The sequence below is a fragment of the Ochotona curzoniae genome, unplaced genomic scaffold, assembly GCF_017591425.1.
Source record: "Ochotona curzoniae isolate NIBS_2020 unplaced genomic scaffold, NIBS_Ocur_1.0 patch78, whole genome shotgun sequence".
Classification (NCBI taxonomy): Eukaryota; Metazoa; Chordata; class Mammalia; order Lagomorpha; family Ochotonidae; genus Ochotona; species Ochotona curzoniae.
The window spans coordinates 70,847-91,603 of record NW_024467059.1 but is presented as its reverse complement, the minus strand read 5'-3'; the positions used below and the strand labels follow the sequence as shown (position 1 = coordinate 91,603).

At 51.2% G+C, this 20,757-nt stretch overlaps 1 protein-coding gene across 1 annotated transcript in view; it reads left to right on the top strand.

The window, feature by feature from the left end:
- LOC121168218 (unconventional myosin-Ie) overlaps positions 1–16,652 on the top strand; it is a 193,753-nt gene extending 177,101 nt beyond the window's left edge. Inside the window, exons 26-28 of the mRNA XM_040998123.1 lie at positions 1,741–1,942; positions 11,852–12,021; positions 15,718–16,652. Coding sequence (XP_040854057.1) covers positions 1,741–1,942; positions 11,852–12,021; positions 15,718–15,794 — 449 coding nt within the window. The 3' untranslated portion in view covers positions 15,795–16,652. The remainder of the gene's footprint in view (positions 1–1,740; positions 1,943–11,851; positions 12,022–15,717) is intronic.
- The last annotated feature ends 4,105 nt before the right edge of the window (positions 16,653–20,757 follow it).

Below are 20,757 nucleotides of genomic sequence, written 5' to 3'. Positions count from 1 at the left end.
CTGTTTTGCTTTCTAGGTTTTGAGAAGCATTTCCAGTTCAAAAGATGAAACTTTTTAAAAAAATACAATAAAAGTGAATTAGTAGCAGACTGATTTTTGCAAGCATACAAAATATAAACCAAAAGTCTTATTATTAGAGTCAATAGACATCCCATATACCTGTCCAGCTGGCATGACTGTTTCTAAATGCTTACTCCAAGTTTTTAAACTATTCTTTGGCTTTTGAGATCTAGTTATTTGAAAGGCACAGGGAGAGACGAGGAGTCTTCCCCTCTGCTGGTTCACCCTCCACATGACTGCAATGGGCAGTTCTGTGCCAGGATGAAACCAAGAGCCTGAAGTCAAGAGTCTCCCACGTGGAGGGTAGAGGTCCATGTACTTGGGGCGTCCTCTGCTGCCTTCAGTGGCGCATTGGCAGGGAGCTGGATGGGAAGTGGAGCAGCTGGAGCTTGCTCAGGCACTCAGCTACGGGATGTTGGCATTGTAGAGAGCAACTCCCCCCACGGCAGCAGCACATTAGGCCCCAAAGGTGCTGCCTTTAGATTTCTGGGCTCACACAGGAGTGTGGGGCAGCCCCTCTGCTAGCCCCCACACCTGGCATCCCTGCACCAAGACACGCCCCCTCCTTTTGTTGGTACCCTTGGCAGCAGGTGGGGGTGGGAGCTCCCAAGGGGAAGATGAAGGGGAGTGGTCTTTTTTTTTTTTCCTCCCCGGTGTCCAGTTCTGATCTGGCCCCCGGACCCCATAGGAGGAAATGCAGGAGTGAGAGCTAGATGAAGAGCTGTTCTCTGCACTCCACAAGGTATTCCTGGGAGGGCAGGACCCATCACTGCAATACAGAACCAGGCCCAATACCTGTCAGGGCTGGCAATGACCAGGTGCACTCCAGCCCAGGCTCCTTGTTCTTTAAGGAAGAAACCTGACTGGAAGATGGCCTTTCGTACTGGGGATCAATGTTACCCATTAGCAGCCAAGCTTCTCAACTGAAGCTGCTGCCTTGGTTAGAAATGGGCCTCGCAGGTTCTTGTTCTGGTTCACATGGCGCAGGACTAGGAGAAGGGACATGGGCTGCTTCACAGCCTGCAGTGACAGTAACATTGTTTTGTAACCCCAACTTGGGGTTGGGGCCCATGACTGTGACCGTGACCCATTGCCTGCTGGCTGATGCAGTCTGGACTGGAAGTGCTCTCAGGCAGAGAGGGTTGGCTTCATCTGGAAAGATCCGAACCAGGGGCCCCATTTCCTTGCGTGGGTGGAGTACTCACTCCACCTCACACAGCAGCTCCTGCCAAGGTTACCTGGGACTGACCCCTCGCCAATGGATGTCCAGCTGTTTAAACAGCTGCCTGCCCAAGCTGCTGAGTCAGAACCACATCATTTGTGTTAGACACAAGTATGTGCCAGCCAGCCAGCTACCAACTTACCTTTCCTGGAATTTCTGATCATCTGGAGATTCAGCAAGCATGTGCTGAATGCCTGCTGTGTTATGGCTACTTCCTGGGCAGGTGACAGCTAGGAACTCGGTCACATTGGACACCTTTAATATATGCAGCTTGGTTTGTCAGTGACACCTCAGGCTGAAAGGGGAAGGGAATGTGCTTCTCTAACCCCCAGATTCTATCAGGAGAAATGAGTCCAGAGAAGTTCAGTGCTTCTGGACCAGTACTCTGAGGGTGGAAGAAATTTGAAGAACTTTTCACAAGGGATGAGAAGATTTTAGCTTGCTTTTCCTCTCTCTAGGATACCACCAGAATGGAGTTATCAAAAATCAGTTTGTGCCGCAGCCCCACATTCCCAGCAGCCAGAGTTCCAGCCAGAGAAGCCTGCACTCCTCCATTCCCCGCCCATCCTTGCCACGACAGCAGTCTACCGGCTCCAACCGAGTGTCCCAGGCGCCAGAGAGCCTGGACTTCCTCAAGGTTCCCGACCAGGGAGCTGCAGGGTAAGAGACCCGTGTCCCGCGAGTGCCGCCGGCGAGCTCGCTGCATGTCTGTCATACACGCGCCAAGGACCTGGGGCGGGCGGGGGGGCTGTGGTTCTTTAGGCTTGCAATGCATGATTCTGAAGTTCCATCTTCCACCCATATGCTGTCACTCGGGACTCCAGGCCTGGGCGTGGGGTGAAGACAAGTTGATAGCACAATATTCATACCCTTCTCCAGAGGAGGCTTTTCTTGGGGTCAGCAGAAGAGGGCTCCTTGTCACTGGAGGGATTTGGGCTCATGGCAGATGGGAATGACCAAGTAGGCAGAAATGTTGTGTGATGTGACCAAATGGCAGATAAGGGGAGGAGAGTTGCTTTAACAGTTGCTGCTGCATACCTGGGAATGGACTGCCTGCTTACCCCGTGTGAACTTGAGCTTGCTTCCTGCCGCAGTGCCATCAAGTTAGCGTGGAAATTGGGAGGACTAGACAGGCTGACGTGAAGGACCTAGCATGGTCCTAGGCCCGCGGGAGGCCACTCAGACGGGGGTGCTTTGACGGCAGTGGGTGGGGGTGCTGATACACGTGTCATCTCCTGGCAGTTCACCTGCTGCTTCCAGGAAATCTTCCAGCTCTGTGTGACCCCTGGTGGTGGAGCAGCTTCATCTACCAACCCTGGGAGTGGGCCTGCACCAGCCCACTCCCCTACCTCTGCCCTTTCCTCATGCTTGCTCCCCTCTTTCCATGCTCTGGAACCATGAGGAAGTTTCAAAAAAGGGTAGAGACTTGTGTGCAAACAGGCCTGCAGTGAGCAGCAGCCCATCCCCAGTGACTCGTGTTGTTCCTGCCTAGGCAGCACACTTTATTGGGGAGCTCTCTCTTGTCCTGTTTTTTTTCCACCCACACTGGACTATAGGCCACCAGCCATGTGGGCCATGGCTTACCTGACTGGCTTGAAGTAAGGCAGTAGTTCTCACTCTGGTCTACACCAGTCACCCGCCGAGCTTACCGGTCCGCTGCCAGAGCTTTGGATTGAGAAGGTTGGTGCCTCAGACTTATGTTTCTATCAAACTCCCAGGTGAGGCTGCTGCTGCTGCTGCTGCTGCTGCTGCTGGGGCAGGGACCGCATTGTCTAAGGGTACCTGTTTGACAAGACCAGGGAAGGGCCCACATAAAGGTGGACTGGAATGATGTTGTTGAAGTGATGGAGTTTTCTTGCTTTTTTTTTTAAGATTTAGTTTATTTGTAAGACAGAGTTACAGAGAGAGAGAGGGAGAGACAAAGAGAGGTATTTTGTCTCTGCTGGGCCACGCAGGAGCTTCTTCTGGGTCTCCCATGTGAGTGTGGAGGCCCACAAACACACAGGCTGTCCTATGTCACTTTCCCAGGTGACTTCGCAGGGAACTGGATCAGAAGTGGAGTAGTCTGGACTCAAACCAGCATCCACATGTGAGCTAGCACTGCAGGAAGGAGCTTAGCCTGTGTGCCACAGCACTGGCCCCAAGATTTTCACCGTAACCCGAAACCACTTTTTTGAGAAATAGGAACATCCCAGAAATAACCATGTGGTTGCTCCTGGGTGCAGCTCAGTATACTGAAGCAAAGCGAGGATTAAAAGAAATCAACAAAATGCACCAGCTCTCTTAGTGTGTCTGCTAGTTTCCGACTTGGTTCAGTTTTGGCAAGCATAGAAAGCTTTCCAGCCCACTTTGCAACTTACACACTTGCACATCAGCCAACCTAGGAGCATCTGTCAGCCAACAGCGGACAACTTAGGAACATTGTGTCATCGCCGGGCTGCTCCCTTCCAGCCTTCGGCTGTGTGGTTCCAGTTAAGTCTTCTGTCCTTTGCTGCCTTCAGATTTGCAGGCTGTTATTGTGGAGTCTGGCTATAGGATCTGGAAGGAGAGAGCAGGTCCACCATGCACCAGGCACTAAGGTTTTCCTGTCTCAGCAGGAACATCAAGCTCAGTATGTTCCAAACATCTCATGAGCCTGCTCTGTTCACACTAAAGTTGGCTGTGCGGACATGCCTTAAGAAGCTGTGACCTTAGGGCAGGCACTGGCAGAGCAGTAAAACGGCTATTTGGGATGAATGCATCCCACGTCCGAGAGCCTGGTTCAAGTCCCTGCTCCCTTCCTAACTCCATTTTCCTGCTGATGCACATGCTGAGAGGCAACCACGTGATGCCTCAAGTCCTTGGGTTCCTGCCCCCCACTGGGAAGCTCCAGATTGAAATCCATCCTCTTGGCATCGGCCTGATCCAGCCCCGGCTCTTGCAGGCCTTTGGGGAGTAAGTCTGAACATGGGAGATCTCCTTTGTCTCTTTCAAATAAATGTAATTTTTAAAAAAGGATTTCTCCAAAAGAACTGAGCTTTTGCTTAGCATTTATATTCTCAAAGATATGAAGGTGAAGATTCAGTTTATAATATGGACCTTGATCTTGGGGCTGACCTTTTGGGAGCCTTGTCATTAACATCTTCCCTTTGGTGAGAAAGCGTGAGTCACGTGTATTCCACAGAAGGTGGTTGGAGCATGCAGAGCATTTTGGAATCCTAAGTTAATCCCTTTTCCACAGACAAGGAGACGCCCCTGTACATACAGTTCTACGCAGTGAACTTGAACTTACCCATCCAAAAAAATCTAAGATTACCATAGGCCCATCTTTCTCCTTGGGCTTTCATATCCAAGGTTTAGCTTTCCTGTCTCCCTCCCATCCCTCATTGTACTTTCTCCTTACAGATATAATTAAATTCAGCAATCATTTTTTTGGAATATGCAAAGTGGATAAAATCAAATGGTGTAATTAGCACCTTCAGTTAATTCAGGAGTCTTTGCCAGTTGGTTATTTTTGGAGAGAGATTGTGCACCCTTCAATAAGTTAATTACCATCCCGACTGGGTTCTTCACCTTGGCCTTGCAATGTTTGTGTTCATGGTAGCTTAATATGATCCTCATTATTATCATTCTCCAAGAAACACTGAGAGGAAATCATGAGCTTTTTGCTTTGGCAAAGCCTGATTCAAGGACAGGCCCCGTGGTCCAGTGGCTTCGTCTCCTTCAACCTTGTGCCATTTCAATTCCTGGCTCCTCCACCAGTGATCTGGCTTCCCGCCAACGCATCCTGGGAGATGGTGGCTTATGGCAAAAGTGCTTGGGTACCTGCCCGTCCTGGGAGACTCACAGTGAATTCCAGGCTCTTGGCTTTGGCTTGGTGAAATGCTGGCTGTTGGGGCATTCGCAGAGTGAATCAGTAGATGAAAGATCTCTCAATATCTCTCTCTGTGTTGCTCTGCTTTTCAAGTAGACAAAAATAAATATGCCAAACAGATCAAACTTAACAAAAATCTTTTTAAAATCCACTTTTAAAAAGTGGATTCAAGTTGAAGATCTTTTCCAGACAAGAGTCAGACAAGCGGGTCCATCCATCGTCCTGCACGGGTTCAGTGTGCTCCAGGACCGAAATACGCAGGACCTGCCAGCGGCTCCCTGCAGCTGCTAGGGAAGCCAGGCTGGAGCTGTCCGCCGCCCTTCTCAGCCCCCGGGCCCAGCTCCTGGGAGGACAGCTCAGGGCCTTCGATACTCCAGAGGTCCAGCCAGTTGGAGGAAAAGAAAAAAATCATCACCAGTGTTCCGTGGCAGGGCTTCCGGCCAGGCCCCGTGGCGGGTGCTGATAGACACAGGGACAGTTGCATGTCTCCTGTCAGGACTCTCCTGATGGAGTCATATTTTCAAGGGGCGTAAAATTTCCAGCAAGTGTCCAATAGCAATATTTCTCCACCCATAATCTACAGGAGCAGCTGCCATATCCTGGCTGGGCAGACATGGAGCCTAGGAAGTCCTGGCAACCGTTCCCATGTTTCCAGTAATGTTTATAGATTCAGCCGTTTTTTGGAGCAGAAAGAAAAAAAAAAATTTTTAAGCCAATGAAATAAAATGCCATTATTTTCCTTCCTGGAATTTCAAGACATAAATTTCACATCTGCAGAACAAAGAGGTGATACTGAAAAGCTTAATCCCGGGGCAGGGCCTTGGCTAGGTGCACCCACCCGGGAGGGTGTAGGAATGGCAGGGAAGGTGGCAGAGAGGCGGGCATGTGAACCTAGGGTACATGGGTTGCGCAGTCGCAGGCCTGGGGATGGGGCTCAAGTAACTGGCTCCTTGCTTTGGGCTTCAGTCATCAGATAGTGCCCCAGCCATGTGGCTTCCCGGCGCTGCCACCTCCTGTCCCCTCATGTCCACCTCAGTGCCCTCACCTGTACGGCAGAGTTAATAGCGATCATTTTTTAACAAAAATGATTTCTCCCTTTCCTCTTTAAGATTTATTTCTTTTTAATGGAAAGGCAGATTTACAGAGAGGAGGAGAGCCAGAGAGGTACACTCCATCTGCTGAGTTACTTCCCAAATGGCTACAAAAGCCAGAGCTGAGCCAATCCGAAGCCAGGAACCAAGTGCCTCTCTGGCTCTACTACGTGGGTGCCCTCCCCATCCATAAGCAGGAGGCTGGATTACAAGTGGAGCACTCAAGTCACAACCCGGTGCCCATATGAGATACCAGAACTGCAGGCAGAGGATTAGCATACTAGGCAACTGTGCCAGCTCCAATAATGTAATAATTCTTTCACTCCCCAAGTGGCCTCAAGCTGGAGCTGAGCCAATCTGAAGCCAGGAGCTTCTTCTGGGTCTCCCATGTGGGTACAGGTTCCTAAAGCCTTGGGCTGTCCTTGAGTGCTTTTCCAGGCCACAAGCAGGGAGCTGGATGGGAAGTGGAGCAGCCATGATATGAACCAATGCCCATATGGGATCCCAACACAAGTAAGGCAAGGACTTTAGCCACCAGGCTAGTGCTGGACCCAATGTAATAATTTACAAACCCTTCCCTTAGGGCTCTCTGGAGGGGTATGTGAGGACCTTGTGTGCTTGCTAAAAGCACAAAGCGATGGGGAACTTCCTGTGTGGCACTTGGCCGCTGCTCCTCATCCACTTTGGTCTGCAGGGGAATTCTGCTGCTCTGTGGCCCGGTGGCTTCATGCTCGCGCACGTCAGTCTCTGGCCAGTGCAGCGCTGGGCGCCCTGGAGGTCTGCAGGTGGCATGGGCTGCTCTGTGGGCAAGGGGCACCTCAGGTTGCCGAGACCCCTTGCCCCCAGCACACTTGATACCAAGTCTGACTTGGCCTTCCCCACGTGCTAATATAGGACGTTGCTGGCTACCTTCTGCTTTCCTGGACACAGGAGTAGGGCCTGGAAAAAAGCAGCCAGGGCGTGAATGGGATGCTGGCATTGCAAGCTGTGGTTTAACTTGCTGGACCACAATGCCAGCCCGCGAGTCTGGAATGCTTTGTGTTCCCCGTTATTCCACTGAGATACTTTTTTTTAATTCATTCATTTACTTAGAAGGCAGAATGAGAGAAATCTTCATTCCTTTAGATTATTTTCCAAATCTGTAAGCAAACAGGACTGATTCAAGTGCAAGCCAGGAGCCCAGGGCTGTATCTGAGTCTCCTGTGTGGGTGCCAAGGGCCCAGGCACTCGGGTCATCTTGCACAGAATGACCTGGATTGGAATAGAGCAGCCGGGACTCAGGCCAGCACTGCAGGCCCAGCTCACTGTGCCACAGCACCAGCCTTTGAAGTTACTGTGTAATTTTTGGCTGTTTAAGGCATATTTAAAGTGCATATGTCGCAAAATAGCAGAGGTAACAAAATTATTAAGTCTTGGGTGTTACGAATGTGCATCACGCATTTATTTTTGTTTGAGAGGCAGAGCAAGGGGCTTCCGTCTGCTGGTTCTCACCTGAACCGACCACGGCTGGGCTAAAGCTGGGAGCTGGAAGCACAGCCCGACTCCCTCCTGGGGGTGGCAGGAAGGCAGTTACTTAGTCCCACACATGTGCCTTAGCAGAGAGCTGGGGTCAGGAGGCGGGGCCAGAGAGTGAACCCAAACGCCTGGTATTTGGGACACTGGTGTCTGAACTGGCGTGTTGACCCTCTGGAGCAACTGCCTACACCTTGCCGAGGCACTTCCTAAGATGCCCGAGTGAGCTGTCTTGAGGGCAGCTTGGGTACTCTGGGAATCAGGAAGCCGGTTTCTCGGTCAGTCCCGCTGCGCTGGCCCCCAGCAGGCTCCCAGCCAAGGCGCAGCTGGCACTGCAGCGGGTGGAGTTTGCGCCCCACCTGAGCAGTTCACGGCACAGCTCCTGAGCACAGACTGAAAGTCACGCCCCGACGACTTATTGCGCATTTATTGCTTTTGGTTTGATCGTAAGTTATTCCACTGTGAGCTGACATGATTTACTTTTTAACCGTGGCCATATTAAGCTGCCAACTCGCCACTGCTAGAGGTTTTAACAGCGCTGGCACACTGGACTGAGCCGGGGGTGGGGGTCGCCCTTGCTGTGGGGGAGGGCGTCTGTGGCGGCTTCTTGTGCGTCGGCCTGGGCTGCCAGCCGGGGTCCCCTGGCGTGTGAAAGACCTCATTAATCAAGGCCTGGCAGGCCCGTGAATGTCTTCATTGCTGCTCATTACTGACTGCGCAGGGTCGCCACCTAGTGACACACACGCGAGGCTGTGGGGCCTGGGAAATGGCTGCTGCGTGCTGGGAGAGCTGGTTCTGGTGTGCAGGTTCCTGTGGGGTCAGTGTGCCGGCGGCCAGGTGATCCTCAGTGTCTCTCATGGTAAGAGCACCTCTTGCTTTTGTGATCTGACAGAGGACGTGGGCCAATGCCACCATCCTCTCAGACCTCAGAGAGGGACACTCACTGGTCTCTAATGGTGACCGCACAAGGGCCAGCATCCCGGGAGAGTCAGCCAGGCGGCGACGGGTCACGTGCCTTGGAGTGTCTGCAGCCTCGCCCTGCCCAGGGTCTGGACCGATCAAGCCAGCGGTTGCCATGGGGTCCACCTGGGTACCCAGCTTCCTGCTGGCACTTCCATTGGCCTGATCTGCACCCAAGGAAGTGGCCTCTGATGCCTGGAGAGCTGTGTACATGCCTGACCCAGCTCCTAGGACCCTGCCAGCAGCTGCCTGGCATGCACACTGGCAAGACCACCCTGCCTGAACTATAGGCATTTCCTCTCCAAGCAGCTTTAGTGAGCTGGAGTTTAGACCACAACGTAAACTGTACACTTCCTGTGGGCCTAGGCTTGCTTGTGCACCCCACACCAAAACCTAACTCAACAGTATCTCCATCCCTCTGAAAGTATACCTCCTTCTCCTTGCCACTCAGCCCCACTCCCCTGCCATCTCCCTAGGCAAAACTGCTTTTTGTCCGAATGTTTCAGATGAACAGAATCATGCTTGTTAAGCTAGTCCTGCTTCCTTAAGCTTGTTCCTAAGTGTTGCATTTTTTTTTTCAATGTAAGCAATTTTATCTGTGGTGCAAATCAAGGGCCATTTGGCTTCCCAGAAAATTCAGGACCCCGTTAAGACCATCTATCTCACAGCTCTCAAATATTGCATTTTTTAAAGAGATTTATTTTTATTGGAAAGTCAGATATACAGAGAGGAGGAGAGACAGAGAGGAAGATCTTCTGTCTGTTGATTCGCTCCCCAAGTGGCCAACGGCCAATGCACCGATCCGAAGCCAGGTCTCCCACACGGGTGCAGGGTCCCAAGGCTTTGGGCCGTCCTCTACTGCTTTCCCAGGCCACAAGCAGGGAGCTGGATGGGAAGCAGGGCTCCCCGTATGGGATCCCGGGCGTGCAAGGCGAGGACTTTAGCCACTAGGCTACTGCACCAAGCCCAAGTATTTCATTTTTTTTAAATTTCCTGTGAAGCCCTTCTCTGGATTTCATTTTCAGACTGTTCATTATTAGTACATGGAAATGTGGCCAATCTTCACGTTGAGCTTATATGTCATAATCTTGCTGAGCTTGTGTATTCTAATAGTTCTTTAGTGTGTTAAGATTGTGAGACCAGCTTCTCTGCCTGCAGAGGCATGGTGCTTTGTTCTTCCTGCCCCAGCTGGCTGCCTTTGGTTTTCCTCTCAACGGCAGGGGGCACTACTGGCCAGTGGTGTCCTGCTGGGTCTGAGGGGTGGGCTTTGGATCCCACCCCAGCCAGGGGTTGGCAGCTTCCACAGAGAAAGCCAGGAAAGCCCAGGGTGGCCTGCAGCACAGTGACGGTGTGGTCCCATTGGGGCACAGACAGGGCAGAGAGCATGGGCCCGGACTCTCTGTTGGCCCCTGTGAGGACAGTCTTAACTCCTGGGCCTTCCTCCTTGTCCTGCAGGGGAACCTCAGCAGGCAAGGCTTGCAGCTAAGCCCAATACTGTGGGGCTGCAAGGGTCTCCCCAGTTTGCACTGTGGGTGGACGAGAAGCCAGATGTCCACTGTGAGTACTGCCCCCTGCAGGCTGCCCTCCCCTGGGTGTTCTGCTGGCCACCCCTCCCCCTCCATTCCCTGTTGCTGAGCAATTGGGTGACTTCTGGTATCCAGGCTAATGGCTCTCACTAACCAATTACTGACACACAGTGCCCTTAATGAAAAGCCTGCTGCCTGGCCAGCTCTCTGGAAGCAAGAGTTGCCTCAGCAGGGCCTGGGGATTTCCAGTGGACAGCACGTGGGAAATGAGGTTACGCTGCTCATCTATAGATGCCTGCCCTCTATGGACAGACAACAGTGGAGGCAGGGGCGATAAGCCTACAGGTGTATTCCCTTCCACATGGGGTCCACCCACTCGCGGCCAGCTCCCCAGAATCCTGCTTGTTCATGGGCATCAACCACATGGGGTCCTGTCAGCCAAGAATACAGGACATTGTGGGATGGACACAGCCACCCCCATCTCCACCACCCCTGCCAAGAGCATGGCCTCAGAACTGGGACCTTCCCTCCAGACGTGACCAGACCCACCCTGCAGTCCTGCTGCGTTAAGTACCTAACCTAGCCCTTTTTGGAAAAAACCTTAAGTATCCTTTGTAAGCAAATGGTCTGTACTTTAGCAGGGTGGGAGTGAAATGTTTTACATGTTCCTATTTCCATGTGCTGGGGTTTTTGTTTGCCTCAAAGTTCCAAGAACTCACTGCATAGGAACAGCCACAGTGAAGTGCCTTTAAGCCAACATGTGAATGGTACCTTGAGGCAGCATGGTATGTGGGAAGAATAACTTGGGTTAGGGTTCTATCCAGCGCTGGACATAATGTGGATTATAAAAGGGAGGCAGGCACAGTCACGGCTCCGTTGGGTAGAGGCCAGGGGGGCTACTGAACACCGCATGGGAAGGCCCCATCAGCACACACACAACAGGCATCCAAGCCCAGTGCCTGCAGTGCCGACATGGAGAAATTGCTGTGGGTGAGTTCCTATACAAGAATCTTCACAGAAACCTTTTTATATAATGGTAAAAATTGGAACCACCCCAAATGAGCATCGCCAGGGACTGCACCTGTGGACCGGGGTGGTATGAAGCAGCGCACCAGGGGAGGGCCGCACGGTGGTGAGCAGGTGCTGGGGCACACTGTGTCTGCCCACAGTGAGAGGGGCGGGCCATGTTGCATAGAAACAGTTACCTGGGAGATAAAACCACCAAGGGCAACACGGGAATTGGTGACATGCGGGCAGGGGAGTGGGCAATTGGGAGCAGATGCAGGTGAGTCGTGCCTGGGGCTGTCTGGGGCACTGAGGAAAGTTCTCCGACGGGGTCAGGAAAGCGGGGATATACACATAGCCCTTTGGTTGGTTGTTCAAATGTAGAAATGTGCTTTGCACACCTGTGCGTAGATGTGTCCCTCCCATGTTCTTTCCTTCCAGAAGCACAGTGGTGACAGTGGCTGGTGTAGCTCTGTGACACAGGCCACATAGCATCCTTGCGGGGAGCAGGCTAGTGGAACGGGAGGCGGACAGGGCTGCTGCTCCTACTGCAGCACAGCAGCCGCCGGTGCCACCCGCACCCACGGGCGCTCAGCCCTCTCCTCCTGCCTTTTCTCCGCAGTGTCCGGAGGCAGACGAGCAGCCGGCCTCCCCCGGCGGGGGGCAGACCCAAGCCCCAGCCCAAGCCCAAGCCTCAGGTGCCACAGTGCAAGGCCTTGTATGCCTATGACGCGCAGGACACAGATGAACTCAGCTTCAATGCCAATGACATCATCGACATCATCAAGGAAGGTAAGTGCACGGCCGACTGGCCGAGGCAGCTTCCTCAAGCCCAGGTGTTCGTGCTGTTCTGGATGCCACCCGAGAAGGGGCTGTGGGCGCTCCTCTGGCTGACGCTGGCGGAGCTTCAGGCTCCTTCGTGCAGACCCCACTTGGCCTTTCTGTGCTTCTTACAGCACTGCCTCTTTATAGGAGTCCCTTTTCTAACCACTTTTATTCATGGCAGCAAAATGACAAGAGCTTCTAGGTTAGCACATCAAAGCATGTTTAAAGTTTGCCTTGACTCTGAAACTTTAGCCATCAATCAACAGTCTTAAATTCCACTCTAATTGGGCCAAATTAGCTGTGTGCCCATCCATCCCTGTACCACCCCCATGCCCAGTGTGGGTGACAGTGCCTGTAAAACAGGAGGAGGTCTGTCTGACCCACCCACTCTGCAGTTCTTCAGCGTGGAAGTAAGTGGCAGGCGCCTCTCCGGGCGCCCTCACCTTATGCCAATGCCTGGGTTCCAGTTTCCTGCTGGAGTGTGCCCAGGGCGGAAGGAGATGGCTCATGGGGGAAGGTCCTTCCTTCCTCACATCAGCCTGACCCAGGTGACCCAGTGGATGGGAGATCGACTCCCCAGCCCCTCGATTCCATTCCCCTCAGATAAACAGAAGTAGATGAAAGCAAGCCAGGGAAGCAGAATCTGTTAGAGGCTTGGCTGAATGCCTAATGAGATCCATCATAAGCGTGTATGGACACAGAAAGAGAGCTGCTAACTGGGTGTTATAACAATTGCTACTAAGAAAGGGCATTGTGGTAAGCACTCCGAACATGAAGCCATAGAAACTAGAAAGAGCAGATTGTTTTAGGAAGATGAGCTAAGCCCTGACCCTGGTACAGACTCTACAGAGAGATGTCATGGGGGGTGAGAGGGTGCTATCTCTGCCCGGGTGGCCCTGTCTTGAGGATCTGGAAGCCAGTGGGGAGTGCCTGAGTGCCCAGCAGGCTCCAGGTGGCCAGGGCAGGTCCAGGAATCATGTGTTTCAACAGTTCCTTGTTGTGTGTGCTTCCTCAGTCCCTGGACCAAAGAAGCTCCTAGTAAACACAAACAGGAATTTTATCACCAGCTTTGTTCATCAAAAATATCCAGTAAAATAAGGGACTAATTTAAGGAAGCCTGTCTCTATGCATTGAGGGCTGAGGCTTTATTCAAGATTAACTTGTAACATACTGGCATGAAAAATGCTCATAAGAAAAAGTGAAGTTAGGTTATACCAGTAGGTACTAGGCTCAATTTTTTTTAAACCATGTTTAGCTATATATGTATGTGTATAGAAAACGTCAAAAGTGGTCTTATTAAAAATTTATAAATATTGCTTTTCATTGCTCAAGATTTTCAAAATGTTTCTAGAAATAACATAGTGGAGTATCATTCAGTCATGTATTGTGGCGAAGACGTACCGTGCTGGGAGTCAGCTGCCGCCCTAACGGGCAGTGTGGCAGGAGTGCTTCGAGACAAAGGGGTAATAGTCCAGAACCCCCCGCCTACAGGCAGTTAGCAGGTAGTAGCCGGGGCACTTCACACCACAGAGGAAAGGGCAGTGACATTCCATCTTAAAACCAAAGTAGATTTCTACCACAGACAACATAAATGAATTTAAATTAAAAAAAAAATAAACTATACAAGTCCTGGCAGGAAACCTAGAAGAGTATATAAATGTTTGCATGAGGAAAGCTGGTCCTATGCAAGACGTGAAACAAACTATCCAGGGTTCAATGTCAGACTACTTAAGGAAGACCTTCTGGTGACATAGAGCAGCAGAAAGTGGACAGAAGCTGAAGCCTTGGTCCACAGCCTCACAGACAAGCTAGATGCAAAACACTGGACCTGAGACACCAGCAACGCTCGGTGGCAGACAGGCCACAGGCCCTCAGCCAGACCCCAGAGCTCGTGCAAGCTCATGCAAGGTATGAGGGGTTCAAGATATTTGTGGGAAATCCCACACACCCTGTGGTCGCCCCCAGTATAGATGATGCACTGTGTAGTGGCCCTTGTGAGTCCTGGGGCAAGACCAGGTGGGAGTCACCGGGCTGGGAGACGTGGAGCGTGCCCATGCAGGGAGAAGACTGCCTGGGAACATGCCTAGGTAGGGCATCAAGTTCTGCAACCAGGTGAGGTACAGAAGGCTTCTGGTTTTCAGAACTATGTGGATTTTGTTACTATAGTTAAGAATGGACTGTAACATATGTGACAAGACAGAAAAATAGATGTCTTCCCTCCTTTTTATTTACAAAGCTGCCTTTTGCAGAGAAAATAGTAGAAATTGTTTTAACGCATTTTTACTTTCGTGTCCTTAAAGACAGAGAGGTTGCAGGGCTGGAGGAAACAGTGGGATAGTCTACCCATCTCTTCGCTCCCCCAAAAGGCCGTAACAGCTAGGCCTCGGCCGGGCTGGAGCCAAGAGCCCCAGCTCCTTGCAGCCGTGCCTGTGGGAGGCAGGGGTCACAGCCCTGAGCCTTCCCCTGCCACTTCCCTGGTGTGCAGTGACAGGAGCTGGCTCTGAAGCAGAGGCGCCGGAGCTTGCACCTGCACCTCTGCTGGGCCCCGGTGCCCGTCTCAGAATTATTAATCCCCCATCAGCATGACTTACTTGTGATTAATTTTTTACTCCTACTTCCAAGATAGACCCAGCATAGGAAAATAATTAGATAGGTCTAAGTATTAGGTATGGCAGAACTTTTGTTTTTAAATTTGAAAAGCAGGGCCCAGTGTAGTGGCCGAGTGGCTAAAGTCCTCACCTTGAACGCGCAGGGATCCCATATGGGTGCTGGTTCTAATCCCGGCAGCTCCACTTCCCATCCAGCTTCCTGCTTGGGGCCCGAGAAAGCAGTTGAGGACAGCCCAAAGCCTTGGGACCTTGCACCTGTATGGGAGACCTGGAGGAGTTTCCTGGGTCCTGGCTTCAGGTTGGTACAGCTCCAGCCGTTGTAGTCACTTGGGGAGTGAATCATCGGAGGGAAGATCTTCCTGTCTCTCCTCCTGTCTGTATATCTGACTTTGCAATAAAAACAAATCTTAAAAATAAATTGAAAAGCAGAGTTAGAGAGAGATGGAAAGAGAATGAGAGTGAGAAAAAGAACGTGACAGTGAGAAGGAAAAATAGATTCTCTTACTCTGTCATGCTCATTCTATCGCTGGCAGGTTTACTCCTCAAATGGCTACCACAGCCAGAGCTGGACTGCGCAGGAGCAAGGACCTTCCTCTCCAGAGGCCCAGGGACTCCAGTGTGAAAAAAGATGACCAAAAATGGTGTAAAACCAAGAAGCTATAAACTAACTCCACTGGTTCAACTATTAAATATCCAAACATCAGTTATTAAATATTAATATCTGCAACTCATAAGGCACATTCAGTAGAAGCCCCAGTCAACAGGACAAAAGGTCAAGAAGCTATAAAAGGTTTTTAAAGAATGAACATTACTAACAGTGCAGGACACACAGCATGCTGTCATCAATATACAGAAGGCAATGATGTCTCCATTGCTTGCTTGTAGGAATGTACACTTAAGAGCCTAAAGTGATTACAGCTGGCAGAGTCCCCCAGTCTGGGCCACTGGTCCTTTCCTCCCTCTGCTGGGAAAAGAGGTTAAAACCTTCTTAAAAGGAAACAAAAGGAGAATAGCAAGCTTTCAGCCTTCACATCTCTCTCTCTCTCTCTTGCAGATCCTTCTGGCTGGTGGACGGGTCGATTACGGGGCAAACAGGGCCTGTTCCCCAACAACTACGTGACTAAGATCTGAGGCGCCCCAGGGACTGTGACACGCAGAGCGGAGGAGCCGTGGGCACCGGGGAGGGATGTTAGGGGCCGCCTCCCTGGTCTACAGTGAGCAATTGCTTCTCCAAAGCTTGAAGCTATTCTGGCACCTTCTCCACAGAGGGCTCCAAAAAGGCTGGGTTAGAGCCAGGGCCTGGCACTGCACAAATGACCCTGAAAGGTAGCCTGTTGGCAGGAACCCAGGAGGGCAAACCCACCAAGGGCCCACTAAGGTTTATTTATTGTATTTAATCCTGGTGAGAGGCACATAAAGCCTCCTTCCCGCTCGGCGGCAGCAACTGCCAAGTGCCTTTCGTTGAAGAGCACCTTTCTGTGGTTCCTCTCTCCTTCACCTCCCTCCTTCCGGGAGGGTGAGCCCTCTGCAAAGCCAGGCACCTTCCCTGCAGCGCCCAAGGGCAAGCTGGCCTGAGCCCACAGGGCCCAGGGACGCTGCTTTACATTTTGCCAGGACCATGGGGTGGAGGGGGGCAAGGCCAAAGTCTCAGATTTGGACCGTGGCTGGCCCATATCAGTTTTGTTTAATACTGTATGTATTTACAAGGAGGATCATTTTTCCAAGCTGTACATTTATAAAACAGATCATATACTGTATATATAAAATCTCCAGGCGGTAGAAACATGTATGAATGTACCAAGCAGTATCCCACTGTACTCACGAGAGGGTAGCTTGTATCCCGGAACTCGCACCAGGTACTCAGAGCCGCGCCCAGCTCCTCTGGCTCCGAAAGCTCTAGCCAACGCCCACCCCGGAGCTCATTTTCCTCCACCTCCCACTGTATCCTTCCCCATAAGTCAATAAAGGAATGGGTGAACCACCTGTCCACTCCTGACCTTGGTTTTGGGTTGAATTGTACCTCTTCCCCCAGCTTCTCTGCTGAAGACAGTGGCATCCTGCCACCCAGTGCCGCAGACTGTGCCCTCATACACAATGGGACCTTTAGAGGTCATAGGAAAAATACCCTTAGAGCGGGCCTCGGTGCACCCTGACTGGTGTCCCGAGGAAAAGGGAAGATGTGGACACGGACACTGACACGCTTGGGTGAAGGGCCAGGAAGAATCCGCCATGGAGAAGTCCTGAGGAGGAAGCAAGCTGGCCAACCCCTGCTGTCAGACTCCTAACATCCGGACACGAGACTTGCCCCCCAGTTTGATGGCAGCAGCCTGGCAAACACCCACAGTGTCATGACAGTGAAGCCACGGCTTGCCAGAGGAGCTAACAAGTCCAGCTCTCCTGGTCACCAAAGCCAGTCCTCACTACTGGGAAAGGAAGTCTGAGCAGTACATACCTCTTCCTCATTTAGGGAACCTCAAGTCCATGGGGGAACAGTTATCAGGGGTACACACCAGGGGGGATGTATGTGGATTTTAAACAAAGATAAGCCACTTAATTCTCCTATGTTGCCTCAACACAAAGCAAACAAGTAACAAGTCATCTATGACTAACTGAAAAAGTTGTGTCCTTCCTCCTGATATTTACTTAACTAAGAATCTTAGACTAGGTAACACACCAGGAGCTAAAAGCCCCACAACACCACAAAGGCCCCCCACCCTCACACACTGGGTAACAGACCAAGTCCTCAGGCCCAGAGTTCCACGCCCCTCGGCCTGAGCCAGGTCCAAGGAGATGCTCCACAGGTGTGACCTGGCTAGGCGACTGCACTTACCATCACAGGTAAAGAAAACTTAGGTCGAGACACACTATGAAGTTTTGTTATCTATAGCTTGAAAACTTTGGGGAAAAAGTTTTTAATCTAAAAGACTGAGGGCCTGTCATGGTGGTTTAATTGGCTAATCCTCCCACTTGTAAGCACGAGGATCCCATATGGGCACTGCTTCATATCCTGGCTGCTCCACTTCCCATCCAGCTCCCTGCTTGTGGCCTGGGAAAGCAGTAGCAGATGGCCCACAGCCTTCGAACCAACCCTGCACCCATGTGGGAGACCCAGAAGAAGCTCCTGGCTCCTGATCGGCTCAACTCTGGCCATTACGGTCATTTAGGCAGTGGACATAACCTTTGTCTTTCCTTCTCTGTATATCTGCCTTTACAATAATAATAAATCTTAAGCATCTGGTGTGATAGCCTAGCAGCTAAAATCCTCACCTTGAACACACTGGGATCCCATATGGGCGCCGGTTCTAATCCCAGCAGCTCCACTTCCCATCCAGCTCCCTGCTGTAGCCTGGGAAAGCAGTTGAGGACGACCCAAAGCTTTGGGACCCTGCATCCACATGGGAGACCTGGAAGAAGCTCCTGGCTCCTCTCTTCGGAGTGGCTCAGCTCCAGCTGTTGCAGCTGCTTGGGCAGTGAACCATCGGACGGAAGATCTTCCTCTCTATATATCTGTCTTTCCAATAAAAAATAAAGAAAAAAGTGAGCTCCCATCCACTGATTCACTCCTCAGATGTCTGCAAACTGTGGGGAGGGTGGGCCAGTTGGGCTGAGGTCAAAACTGACAAGAGGAAAATTCACCCCAGCTTGCGCACGGAGATGGCAGGGACCCAATGGCTGAGCCGCCAATGCTGCCTCCCAGGCTCTACATAAGCAGGAAGCTGGAGGTGTCAGACCCCGGGCCCTGCAGGGTGAGAGCTGCCATCTGAACGAGTATCAGAACCACCACCAGATGGCCACCCTTTCACTTACCTGTAAACTAATTTCTGCAGAGATTTAATATGGAGACTACCAAAACACTAGGACAGATAACTACTCCCCTTTTTCACCTAATAAAAGTCTTCAGGGGAAAAATACTTTATTTCCTAGAAGGGACCTGGAATCCTTGCCCTAGATTAGGGCACAAGTCACTTACCCCGGGAGGAGCAAGGAGCCGTGCGTCCCTGCCTTCTGTAGTTTGCCATCATGTCTGGAATGAAGGGTATGCGTTGGCATGGACAGCAGTGTCAAGTGCAGAAGCGGGGCAGACCCCTCCACAAAGGTTTACCGTGCAGAGGCGTTCCGACCGTCGTCGCAGAGCAGCAGTCCTACACTCCAGCCACAGCACTCAGGGTGACTGAGGGCTCAGCTGCCGGCAGCTAACAGCTAGTGGGATTTGCCATCTGTAACTAAAACTGAGAACTGTTTAAAACAAAAAAAAATGCGTACACGCATTCCACGGCCACCAGGGCAGTGACAGCATGACACGTCGCATCACCTGAGTCCACCACGCGCTGCTGAAAACGGAGGTTCTGTGAAAAGAGCCACAGCCCATGGCAAGCAGTGTTGACAAGAACTTCCTGAGCAGGTAGCAAGGGCCCCAGAACTACTGTTAGAGCCAACAGAGAGGGTGTGCACTACTGCATGAACCAGGGCCATCTGGGAGGAAGGAAAAGGGAGAAACTTTGCTCCTTGTGTTTAGGAATTTTCAAAACCTTTCCTAAAAAAAAAAAAAATTCCTGAACAGGACACACAACTACAAACGTGCCTAAGTTCCTGGGATGCGTGGCAGCAGAGTCAGACGCATCTTGGAACGCTCAGCATCCTTCCCTCCCAGCCCGTCAGCCCCTGCCTGCAGCCACAGCAGCTGCTCTTGAAGCATTCCTTCATCCTACATGCTGTCCCAAGGGCAAAGCTGGCTCCCAAGCCGCCATCCCCTTACAGGCCAGGGAGGTGGCAGCCACAAGGTCACATGGTGCTAAGCTGAAGCAAACCCAGACACCTCCTCCAGGGCATAAATGGTTCCCTACCTTCATTGTGCTTCTAAGCTCCCTGTTTTTGTGCTACAATTTCTTCTTTTGCCACTTCTTTCAACATTTCTAACACTATATTGGAAGTCACATAAGGAAGTATCTCAAAGTTTTTTTAAATGACATCCCAGAAGAGTTTCCCAAGTCAGGCACTGAGTATTTCAGTAAAATATGTAATAAGGAAGCTAGGAGTGTCCATGGACTATCCTTGCACCATCTGAGGTCCAGCAGCCCTGGGAAGAACCTGGCCTCTCCAAGGCACACGAGCTCCCGTCAGGGTCTCAAGACATCACTGTTCTCTTGGGACCTGTGTGGGGCTACCACTGCCGCTAGCTCCGACAGTGTGTTTATAAAGCCGTGGAGAAGGATTTCAGCACAGATACCTGTTCCTCTCCAAGTTCAGAAGGCATAGTAGGAAGGGAAGGGGGAGAGCCCAGTCGGGACTGGAGCCACTGTCTTCTTCCAGAGCAGCTGCGCCCATGTCCCACCTGACAATGGCCCAGCCATGTGGGTCCCACTGGGGGACAAAAGGCAGAATGCACCTCAAGGGCGCATCGCTGAGGGAGAGGAGTTCATGGTCTTGCTCAGGGCCGGCCTCAGTCTCCCAACAGTCTTGTCATGCTTCCCAAACTTCCTTACTCTCAAAGACTGCAACAGCAATCCTCTGGAACTCCCAATTTGGGAAGCTGTTGCTACAAGAGTTAGTGGCTGGAGACCGCAGTTGCATTGTCTCAGAAAACATCAAATGTGAACGAAATGGCTAAAACAAAACAAAACAAAACGGCAAAATGACCTCACCATTGTGAGCATGTGAAGCTGAGGCAGCAACAAGGGGAAGATCTTTCCCAAACTTTTGGCTTCAACAGGATACCTGCCTTCCTCAGACTTGCTCTTTCCAGTCCCAATTCTGTCTTGGTGAGAGACCCATGATGAAGTTACTCTGGCAGCTGTCGCCCTACTAAGCTAGTTGTTCCTATGTAGGAATTAATGAGCAGCTGAGTTAAGTTCCACAAAGGAAAATGTCACAGTTACCCTCCCATTTTAAATTTTCCTACGAATCATTTTCTATTCAAGGGTATAAGGTTGGGGTGACTGAATCAACGTACAGTTTTTCCCATCTTGGAAAATTATAGGAAAGTCTTCCTTGAAGCCATAAAGGCAGTAACTTATATACTATTCATGAGAAAACAAAGAACTGGTCAATGCAAGCCTACACTGATTTTATCAGCATAGAATAAATAAGTACACAT